The sequence below is a fragment of the Sabethes cyaneus genome, chromosome 2, assembly GCF_943734655.1.
Source record: "Sabethes cyaneus chromosome 2, idSabCyanKW18_F2, whole genome shotgun sequence".
Classification (NCBI taxonomy): domain Eukaryota; kingdom Metazoa; phylum Arthropoda; class Insecta; order Diptera; family Culicidae; genus Sabethes; species Sabethes cyaneus.
The window spans coordinates 76,607,737-76,620,099 of NC_071354.1; the positions used below are offsets into that span (position 1 = coordinate 76,607,737).

The 12,363-nt window shown below is 40.2% G+C and overlaps 1 protein-coding gene across 1 annotated transcript in view; it reads left to right on the forward strand.

Moving 5' to 3' along the window:
• The window catches only part of LOC128735602 (protein gooseberry-neuro), a 101,550-nt gene that overhangs the window by 55,502 nt on the left and 33,685 nt on the right, over positions 1-12,363 (forward strand). The window contains exon 4 of the mRNA XM_053830084.1: positions 5,799-5,928. Coding sequence (XP_053686059.1) covers positions 5,799-5,928 — 130 coding nt within the window. The remainder of the gene's footprint in view (positions 1-5,798; positions 5,929-12,363) is intronic.

The following is a 12,363-nucleotide window of genomic DNA, read 5'->3' on the forward strand; positions in this document are numbered from 1 at the left end:
CCACGAAAACACCTAAGGCGCACTTGGACGTAAACGAATTCCAGATAAGTTAGTCCATCTCATCGAGGCTCAGTACGAGGCGTTCTTGTGCAAGGTTTTGCACTACGGTGTCTTGTCTGATCCTATAAGGGTTTTTGCTGGCGTGAGACATGGCTGCATTTTATCACCGCTGCTGTTTCTCACCGTTATGGGTGAGATAGTAGTTGGAGTAATTGACAGTAAACCAAACCAAGGATTGCCTTGAAATCCCCTAACGATGGAGCAGCTAAATGACCTCGACTTAACCGACGACATTGTCTTACTCACAAAAAGCCGAAATGATATTAATATTTTTTTTTTGAAACGATGATTCTACAATTGATGAAGGGACGGTAAGGGAAAGTAAATGAAGAAGGATTTTTTGAAAATGGAGGGGAAGAGTGGAAAGGAAGGGGTGAGGGGGGGGGGTAATAGGTAGCTACGCTTAACAAGTTGTCGTTGTGACTCCTATCTTTTGTCCAATGCTGGAAAGTGCATGGGTCGAACCAAGCTATAAATCAGAGTTTATAACCGGATTTGAACCCACAACACCTGCCAGGGCATGTGGCTCGCTGGTACCCGTGTACCTTTGAACCATAGAGGCGCTGGACAAAAGAAGTCTGCACAATCCCCCTTATTAACCGTAGCGACATGGGTTGGGCTATTTTTAGACACAAATTGTGCCTCTTCCTCCACCTACTGTAGAAAGCACCGACCGAGAAGTTTTAATCTAACTTGTTTTTACTTTCAGGACGACGACACTATCCAGACCCTTGCAAGTCGTAAGGGTCTGGATAGTGTCGTCGTCCTGAAAGTAAAAACAAGTTAGATTAAAACTTCTCGGTCGGTGCTTTCTACAGTAGGTGGAGGAAGAAGCACAATTTGTGTCTAAAAATAGCCCAACCCATGTCGCTACGGTTAATAAAGGGGATTGTGCAGACTTCTTTTGTCCAGCGCCTCTATGGTTCAAAGGTACACGGGTACCAGCGAGCCACATGCCCTGGCAGGTGTTGTGGGTTCAAATCCGGTTATAATCTCTGATTTATAGCTTGGTTCGACCCATGCACTTTCCAGCATTGGACAAAAGATAGGAGTCACAACGACAACTTGTTAAGCGTAGCTACCTATTACCCCCCCCCCCTCACCCCTTCCTTTCCACTCTTCCCCTCCATTTTCAAAAAATTCTTCTTCATTTACTTTCCCTTACCGTCCCTTCATCAATTGTAGAATCATCGTTTCAAAAAAAATATATTAATATATGCCTGGCCGCATTTCAAGGTCATGACTAAAATCACGAGTTTGGTCGAAATGATATGCAGAGCAAATTAGATGACCGAGAGCTTCCAGGCAGCAGGTCTTACAGTCAGTGTAGAAAAACTAGAAGAAGCGTAGCGAGACAACAGGTTAAGCAAGTGGTTGAGCCTTTCAATATGATGGTAGGCAGACAACACCCAACCAACACTACTATAGCCACACGGATCATGAAGGTCAGGAATGATGTTTTGCAGGTCTGCGAAACATTTGGCGCTCGAACCAGATAACTCTACGTACGAAAATCCGAATTTTCGACTCAAACGTTAAATCCATACTGTTGTATACCTGCGAAACGTGACTCATCTCAATGGAGACTATGAAAAACTTCAGGTATTTATTAACCGGTACCTGCGATAAATCATTCGTGCCTGGAGGCCTGACAACTGGATCTCCAGTGAGGAACTCCATCATTAATATTAGTAAGGGTCGATAGCAACAGAAATTCGTAAACGTAAGTGGAAGTGGATCGGACACAACTTGATTATTCCCATGAAAACCTATGCAATACGGCCTATAAGCCCGTAATCCTTTCATAAGAATAATTCACAAACAATTATTGGACAAATTCTACATATAGAAACAAGTTACATATAAAATAATAATAGAATCACTAAAGCAGTTGCCCTCTGAGTATAACCGAAGCCTATGTTTAATGGTATTCGAGCTCAAGTCGGCGGTTATAATATGCTGAAGCGCGCTAAAGGCGTTCATGAAGCAGGAAGTGCTGTGAGCAGTTCCTAGAACGAAACGGTGGATCGGATATTCCACGTCGTCGAAGTGTAACTGGGCTATTGTTGAAAATAAATTGCATATTTGTGAAGAACACGATATCAGCTAGCTTGTGCCTCGAGTGTACCGTGTAAATGTCCACCAAAGAACATAGGTCATGGTAGGGCGGTAGCTCTTCTCCGTTCCATCCTAGATTCCTGTGAGCAAACGAATCTGTTGTGGATTCTCTCGATGCGTAGAATATGCGTTACATACTGCGGGCGCCAAATTACGCTAGAGAAATCCAGTTTGCTTCTAACGAGAACTTTATAGATCGCCAGTACTGCATACGGATCATCGAGGTCGCGGCCAAACCTTCTTACAAGCGCAAAAAGATTTAGGCTATCGTTAATCACGTTGTCGATATGTCCAACAAAGAAAAGTGACTTATCGAATGTAACCCCTAGGTCACGTACATATTCTACACGGGGTATAGTACTATCCCGGTGAACGTAGTTGAAGATCACGGGGCTTTTGCTTCATCAGTGAACACTTATTCGTATTAACTGTTAATCCACAGTTTCCACAGAACCTCCCAAAATGCTCTAAATCGAGCTGCAATCATTAATGGGAAAAAATATTTTCACGTCGTTGGCATAAGTTAAAACGGTTACGTTTGAGATAGCTTCAGACAATTTGTTCATTAGAACCACAACAGTAAAGGTCCTAAGATGCTACCTTGTGGCAGCTCTGATTCATGGTAAACGGACAGGATTTGTTGCCATGGAGTTTTACAAATTGGGTTCGATTTTTGAGATACGATCTCAACAAGTTATCTCGCGAGCCTCGAATGTCAGTTTTCTACTGACTCTAAGATACTGTTCATACTAACAGCATCAAATGCTTTGCTCATATCCTGATATATGCAATCCATCTGTAGACTACTTAAATTACTGACAATCCTTGGCCACCGAGATGAACTCGCATAGGTTCATGGCCACTGATTTCTTCTCCAAGAATCCATGCTGTACAGGAGAAACGCGGTTAACTATATTATCGTATGGACGTTCTTAGAATGCGAACGAATGTCAGAGGTACAAACACAACGTTTTGAACGTCAACGCCGTTTTGAAATCCAATATGTTGAAACGTATGTAGTACTTTGCTCCCAAATTACCTTTTTTAAGAATCCAGCGGTTCAAAAACTAGAAATATTGTTACTGTTCATTAATTTGTATGCATTTCAGTTTACGCCGAATGTAAGATTCATTTTTTCGTTCTGTGTATATCCGCATTGGGGTTTTAAAGAACTCTCCGTTGCATGGAAACCAATATGCATACTAACAGCGTGAATCTATCGAAACCGCACTGCATCGCTTAGTGACGTTAATTTAGAAATTGTTCTTATTTCAAAAGACGGAACTTTGTGCTTTACATGATATTGTAGTCGCTTTCGATAACAACTCCCTCTCTCAAAAGGAAATCGATCACACTACAATGAGCTGGATTCAAGCAATGCACATATTGTCAGTTCCCATTGAGTATATAATATTACAATAATTTTGTTTTAAATTATTCGGACAGGCTTTTACGGAAAATAGTTTAAATAGCCGTTCGCCATCTTGGATAAAGTACACGCTTGAAGAATTTAACTCATAAATGAATAAGATTAACTCATATATTCATCACTTTTACAAAAAGTGTAACAGTAAACAGCCCAAAAATTTGAGTAATTTGGCAATTTTCAAATTCTGAGTAGTTTAAGCCGAGCTCATAACTGAGTTATATTTAATCATAATTTGTGAAAGAACTATTCAGTTTTGAGTGAAATGGCACTCATTTTCGAGTGAATATTGCTCATTAATGAGTTTCTGCATTGATATCATAAATGGAGTAAGAGTTACTCAAAGTATTGTGTGAAAAAAATACGCATGTTTTGAGCTGTTCCACTTTTTGTGAAAGTGGGTCAAATTTTTTAAGCGTGTAGTTAAGCCAGCAATTCTATTAATATCCTACCTAACTCTAATGATAGACATTTATATCTAGACATAATGAATTATTTCATTTAACCTTTTTGTAGTTACTTAACAGTCTTTAACAATGATAATTTTGGAAGTATTATTATGAATAAAATATTCATTTTCACGTTGACAGATTTTTTTGCAAAAGCGAGGTTTCAATGAATTTTAAAATATTGTGCCGTTATGAATCCTTGTACAATTTGATTAGCAGACAATAGGCAATTTTTAAAGAGAAACACACACTTTTAATCAAATAATATTGTTAGAAGGTGAAATATTTTTAAAATGGATGACAAATACCAATACTTTACATAGCTCAGTCTAAATTAAAAACCCACATTTGATGGACATCTCTGTCAATCTCAAGTAGCAATATGGGTTCCCTAGCAGCACATTGCAGTCGCTTTTAGTTGCAGCAATCTATTAATGACTATTTCTGGTCATTATTAGGTTACAGTAACTAGATGTGACGGAGCTGTGCTACTTGGGTTTTATTATAAACTTATAATGGTTCTAGTTGCCAAAATTAGTCATAAATACCTTAATAATAGAGCAAGAAAGCTCAAGTTGTTACTTAGAATGTCTTCTAATAGATGACCTAATAATTCAGGAATCGATTGACCAACAGCCAAGCTATTTGAACCATCCAATCTCTGCTTATCGTTCCTTGTCTTTTCTCTCCCACCCGGCAAAACTTTACCGCGCGCTCTAGGAATCTCCACTGGGAAACTGACTTTGAAACACGCAGGAACACTCATACACACAATTAACACACGTTTGCTTGTTCGGGAGGTGTTAAAGCAGTATAATTTTCTCAAACATCATAAAACTGTTTCTATCATCATTACAGTTTTTGATAGAATGCTCATCCCGTGATCCACACCGCAACACCCCCCTACGGCCAAACCCATTCAATGTTTCTTTGCCTCGAGTAGTAGTTTTCCGTAGCCAGGAATCACGGCCAGCCGCGCGGTAGGATGTACACGTAAAATCATAATTGCCACGGTAAATAGCTCGGTAAACACACGACCATGCTGCCATGGCCCATGGATGTGGTGTGAGTGTCGACGGTGGCGAAACAGGCGCAACTGAAAGGTGGGAAAATTTAATTAGAAGCTGTGAAAGGGTTCACACCTTTTCGGTCGTTTTCGGCGTTCAGCACAGAACGGTTCGGTCACGGAGGCCTCCGCCATTGTTTCTACCATTGTGCCGGACAATAAAAGGCCGCCGGGCATTCGGGAATGTGTCTGCTTAATGAGAACCAAACAGAGAAAACTATGAATGAATGGGATAAACAGTAGCCGCATTTAGTTTCGATGCGAGAAAATTGATTTTCTAGAAAATCATCAGTTGTAAGGGTTTATAGAAAGCAAACATTTTTATTTATTACGTCCTTAGAAAATCTGATTTGTGATTGCTTCGAGTTTCTTTAATTAGGAAAATTCTACCTACCAGACTATGCTTTTGTTCGGCTTATCTAGGATTCTTTTTTCATGCTACAATTCTCAATGCAATTAATGTCTCCCCAGTATTTGAGCTTCTCGTACCATGGCGACACTGTGTCGTAGCTTTCAAAATCACCCGGCCACAAGCCGTAACGAACCACCACGACTGGGGTAGTTGACAGTATTAAGCCAGTCGGACTAGTAGTCTCCTTCCAAAAAAAGCTAATTGTACACATAGCATTACCTCAACCAACGAAGCCTGACCGTGTCTCCTTTTATCGCTCAATTGCAGGAAGGCGTTTCGGATCCCCCGAGTGTTTCATCCATTAGTCGGCTGCTGCGGGGAGGCAGTGGTGGTCCAGGCGACGGTCGAAAGGACGACGACGGGCGGAAAGATTACAGCATCCATGGAATTTTGGGAGGTAGGTTTTGGTTTCCGGTATTAGCCAGCTGCTGCATTTGGTCAGCACTCTTCGGTTACGTTGCTACTCAACAGAATAAGTAGCTTTTCGAAGCGAAACAAAGAGAAAGGAGCAAAATTGGAATGATTAATTGACGTATTTAGTTTAAGCGAATTTCAATGGTAATTGACTCAATTAGTTTTAATATTTTAAGCAACAATTATGAATTCATAAGAGGCCACGAAAATACTAACGTGTTTGTCGATTTTCAAAATTGCTTCTTTGACTTACGATTGTACTCCTCTAAAGGTTTGAACCATTCGGCAAATGTTTGAAACAGTTAAAATTTGACAGTTCAATCTCTACGGTAAATGCTTGGATGACTTCAATTATTCGTAAGACTTTTAGCAACGGATCAATATCAGGAATTCCAGCAAGCTTTTGATCACACGGTGCAACGAAAACAATTTACGTCCGACACTAACGAATATCCGATACGAAATGATTATCGTGTTTTTGATCTAAAGCCTTAAGTTTTATCGGATTTTCTCGAAATTTTCAGGAAATGACGATAATTTCTTTTCCCAATCTGTACCTACCTGAAGTTTCAATTATTTTGTCAAATTCAGTGTTACATTTACCGTGCACTTTCAATGATTGCGTTTTGATTTTCCAAGATCGCCAATAAAGTCACATCGAAAAAATTAAGCCTGCTTAATAACAACTGGTGAAAGCTTGTAAACAAATTCCGTTGCAAATATAAAATCAGTTTATTTCGATGCATTTTCAAGCCAATTAGCATCGAAATACACGGCTCCACTCAAAGCTTCGTATTGACATGCTGATAATGCTCACGCGAAATTGAATGCAGGCCCTCTGTTGGGCAGAATGAAAACAGCCCAGCCGCTTCTTGTTGCCTCATGCAATTCGAATGATTTATAAACTTTCGCCCCATATTGATTGGCAACGGTTCCGCTTTCAGTGCTCTACTCGGTGCCGTGATTGATTGACTTCAGCTCTGTCGACGGCTGTCGCGTGGGCGGACGGTGAGTATCTCATTTTATGCTGCAACGAACAACAAACCCGCGTTGTTGACGCTGATGACATAATTTGTGCGTCAGAGTGAAAAGTAGGCAAATGCATGGGTAGTAAATCATGCAGTTTGCGTTTTTAATTCAGTGGTGAATATTAATAGGTGCTGATGCTATTAGCATACATTCGCTTTTTTTCTTCATTTTTGTCCTGCGAAAACGAATCAGCGATTCCGCTAAATGACTATAGTTGGAACAGGCTTCTAAGAAGCACGTTTAATAACATATTATTTTAGAACCCTGGTGCCATGGGAAGTGGTTCTTTATATCTACGCTCCAGGACGAAGGCAGCTGGGAGACGCTGTCATCTAAACTAATAATAAGCTTCGGTTGGAGAAATCAACAAACTTGACTCTGTCAAGCAGCCGGCAAACCGACAGTGATGTGATGCTGAGCGCTGACATTTGCTCACTTTTTAGCACATGTGATGGTGCTCGGGAAAGCAGCCGCGTGCCTCGAACCAAGCCGAATGGAGTTTGGGGGCGTTTCAGCGCGACGGGCGCGTAATAATATTGCTCCGATGATGGTCGAGGTCGCATGGGTGCTGAGGTTGTACCGTTCATAAATGCATCTGGATCGGGCAACATGAAAGGGACAACGGATGCGGGCAGAGCGCAGCAGCGGAGCGATACGATGGTTTGACTTCACGTCATATTTAAATGTGCTGATCTTTGCGGTTTCGAAAATGACTTAATTTAGTCTGTTGCTTGAATGTTAACGGAAAGCTGCTTACGGGGTTTGCGGTTCGAGCGAAGCTGATCTCATAGCAAGTTCGGATAAGTTATATAGGACTGCTCGGCAATGAGGAAGACTTTATTTGTTGCTATGATGCGGCTAGACGACGCGAACAGTTTCAACTAAAAGACTTCAATCATTGCAGCTATCATCAATGCACGTGCTGGTCTTGTTTACCGAATACGAGTCTGTGATTAATTGGGTTGCTAAACCTGAATTAACATTTCTCACCTAGCTATCCTAAAGTGTTTTACTCTTTATGAAATTTCTACAGAAAAGTGATTATTTGATGTCGTAATATAACGGGTGACAACTAAAATTTTGAAGTTTTTTTAAGGCCCCTATACTCAACAACAAACGAGCTCAGAGAGAAATGAGAGTGTGTATGTGTTAGCTCTCTCTCTCCTCTTTTTGTCAATATTTTTTGTTTTGTTTATGCTTGCCTTATTTTGCTTAAAATGACGTCGAAACAAGAAGCATTTCGGGAGCTCGTTGTACACTTCTATGAACTGCCACAGAAATCTCGGCAAAAAGTATACGGTACAACATTTAAAAAGCGAATATGTTGCGGCTTCGACTGTTTACCATATTCTAAGATGCTCAACAGCTATGCGCAAGCAAGGTAGTGGAAAACCAGCCAAAATTATAGATGCAGAAGAACATTGTACTCTTTCTCATGCCTTCAAAAACAAGCCCTTTGGTTTGGCCATCAATTAAGATATGCCAGATGAACGCTTGATCAGAATTTTGATTCCGTTTCTACAAAGACATCATGGAGATGGACAATACGTGTTTTGGTCGGATAGAGCATCAACGCATTACGAAAAAAACACAATCGTTCCTGAATACCCATTTGATCCCGTTTGTACCTACAAACCACGACCTGACAAATCTATCTCAGTGGGCCCAATCGAAGACTTCTTCGGGTTTTTGAGTTCCTTGATGTACAAAAATAACTGGAGAGCCACGAATTGCAAACAGTTGATTAGTAGAATCAACAGATGCATTCGCAAAGTTGACATGATGGCCGTACAACGCTCCTGTTCAGACATCAAACGGGCGAAGCTTCCAACAAACAGCAAACAGCCGATTACGGACCGTTTTCAAATGTACTTTTTTTTCAACAATGGACAATGTATCTTTAATTTCGGTAAATCAGATCTTCTTCATGTCTTTTTTTGACAGCATGAGAGAAAATTCCAAAATTTTCGTTGTCACCCGTTAAACTTATTTTAAGTTAACTTTAAAACTTGTAATACTGATATTGCCTACTAACCCTCACTCTTCACCACTAAGAATAAAACGTGATCTATAGTACGAAAACGAATGTTTGTGTTACGAATTCTTTTGTTATTTTCTACCACGAAGTATATTTTTTTTTGTTAGATTATAGTCACTTAAACAGCTTATGACATTCGTGACTTCTGCGGGGTTGGGATTTGAACCCGGGTCCTCGGCGTGAGAGGCGTGTATGCTGACCACTACGCCGGGACTGACCCCACGAAGTATATTCGTAAAATCAATTCTTACATATCAATAATACGAAACCATGCGAACCATCGTACACTCAAGTCGCTTTTTACGCGAAGGATACGTCCCGCGTAAATCAAAACCGCGTCAAAAAAAACCGCGTAAATTCCGAAATTCGCGTAAAAAACCACGTTAATTCCGAAATTCGCGTAAAAACACCGCGTAAATTCCGAAATTCGCGTAAAAAAACCGCGTAAATTCCAAAATTCGCGTAAAAAAAACCAAAAAGTCGCGTAAAAAAAACTTTGTGGACTTCAACACTACGCGAAAAAATAAACGTTTTGAGCATATCCGCGTAAATTCCGAAAATCGCATAAAAACCGCGTAAATTCCGAAATTCGCGTAAAAATAGTCGCGTAAAAAAACCACGTAAAAAGCGACTTCGAAATAACGCAATTTCCTTTTTCTCCAAAGAATAATTAACATGATCGGGAACGGGAATCGAAGTTCTGTCTGTATGTTCCTTATAAAATCGAAAACTACTGAACCGATCGGCATGAATTTTTGCATGTAGGGGTTTTTTGGGCCGAGGAAGGTTCTTTTGATGGTTAGAGACCCCTCCTCCACTAAGAGGGGGGACTTCCATACAAATGAAACACAAATTTCTGCATCACTCGAGCATAACTCGAGAAGTAATTAATCAAGCAACTTGAGCTAAATTCAGCATGAAGGGGGTTTCGGATGCCAGAATTGTTTCTGTGGTGCATTAGAACCACTCCCCTCTTTAGAAGGGGTGACTCCTATAGGGGAAGGCGGGGTAAGACTGCTCCCCTAAGCAATTAAATTGCTAGCATAAAATGCGTTCGAAAATTCGCTTTTTTTTGTATCACACATGAATAAGCATTTATTTACCTACCATTATAAATTATACAATTATTTGGTTTGTGCATTTTTTCACGATTTTTCTACAATTTTTGAACCGTCTAAATATCATGCGTCAATTTTCCGGCCGGGTAAGAAGGACCACCAAAGGGGACAGGCCATGACGTCGTGCCAGTTTTTATGCGTTTTTAGAGTTGCAAAACTAACTTCAATAGTATTTACTCAACAGAAACAAATTTATTAAAGATTTTTCCTAAAATAGCATAAAATTAGCTTGTAACTAACATAAAATTAGGTTGTACCACTCAGCCAACTCAAATGCCAGTTCTTTGATCATACTAAGTCCATAGAGCCGCTCCTCCAATTCTAGCAAATGCTGAACAAGTTCAAGATCCAAGCCTCGTTGTTGGCGTATCGTTACGTACTTGAATCTACCGACAAAAAGTTGTCTTGGGAATTCCGAATGTGGTAAATGCTGTCCTGGTGGACATACCTTTATCAATGGCTAATTTGGCCTGATTCATCTGATCCACCGTCTACTGCATCCGCGATGTTTTTCTAATATACTTTCGTGGCATCTACGCAAACAAAAACGAACATCACACAGGAAAACCTTCAAACATTATTAGCGCTACAACGTATGGCCCTTTTACCCCGTGAAAAATGGCCCGTCTTACCCCTAGTTTAAAATCGTCACCATTTTGCAGTTTTCACTTACATACCTATTTCGAGTATTTCGACACACACAAAACAGAAATCGTTTTACAAACGTCAGCGATACGGAGTACCGTCGAAATACTCCGTTGTTTTGCAAAAATCCCTTAAATTTGTTGCTGCTAATATTAGATCACACAAAGTCACGACGTGCGAATAGTTTGTTTTGATTCTAATTTCGACGTTTCGTGTGGCCGATCACCACAGAGTGTTTCGAAAGTATTCATATGTATACGTTAACAAAGAAGGTGCGGTAACGTATTTGCAAAAAATCTAAGGATTTCTATTCGAAATCGATGTGGTCCGTCTTACCCCGCCGGGCCTTGCTACCTTCTTATCTTCACTACAAATGAAATACAAATTTCCTCATAACTCAAGAAGGAATCAAGCAAATGGAAGCGAGTTTGGCATGTGGGTGTTTTAGGAGGCAAATTTTTTTTCTATGATGAATTATGACCCCTCCCCCTTTTAAGAGGGGGGCACCCTTATAAATGAAATACAAATTTCCCCATATCTCAAGAACTAAGCAAGCAAATGGAACCAAATTGGGCATGAGGGGGTTTTTGGATGCAAGATTTTTTCTATGGTAAATTAGGACCCCTTGACTCTTTAAGAGGAGAGGCTCTCACACAAATGAAACATAAATTTCCTCATAACTCGAGAACTAATCAAGCAAATAGAACCAAATTTGGCATGTGGCTGTTTTAGGAGGCAAAAAATTTTTTTATGGCGAATTATGACCCCTCTCCCTTTAAGAGGGTGAGCTCCCATAGAAAAGAAATACAAATTTTCTCATATCTCGAGAACTGATCAAACAAACGGAATAAAACTTGGCATGTGGGGGTTTTCGGAGGCAATTTTTTTTTCTATGGTGTATTAGGACTTCTCCCCACTTTACAAAGAGGGGCTCCCATACAAATGAAATACAAACTTTCCTCATAACTCGAGAACTAATCAAGCAAATGGAACCAAATTTGGTATTTGGGGGATTTTGGGGACATGAATTTATTTTATAATGGTTTAAGACCCAGCGGGACAAGGACTCTTATACAAATAAAACAGAAATTATTGTGTAACTCAAAAACTAATCGAGCTCGAAAAATTTTGGACTCTCCCATAAAACATAACAGTCAATAACAAGATCACGAAAAGCTATCTGTACCCCCCTGTAGAGCGCAAGTTCATGCCATATTTCCAAAGAAACTTCAAAATGGCCAATTTCGAGTTCCCGTAGAACCGACAATGGATATTCCGGAATGTCCAGATCGGGTCGAAATACATCCAAAAGTCCACGCAAGGGCTCACGTTGAAAAATCCATTGATTTGATATCCCATTTGCCATATTACTGAAGAGAATTCGAAACGGCCAATTTTCAGTTCCGGCAGAACCGATACCGGATGTTCCGGACTGTGGGGCATGAAATTGCGCTCTACAGGATAGTGTGAGATTCATTCTCATTGACCACAAATGAATTGGATAACGTTTGCGCGCTCTGTTAAGCAGATTTCTAGTTTTATTTTACATGCTACTTATGACGTCAAAAAAAATGTCGGGGACGTAAAA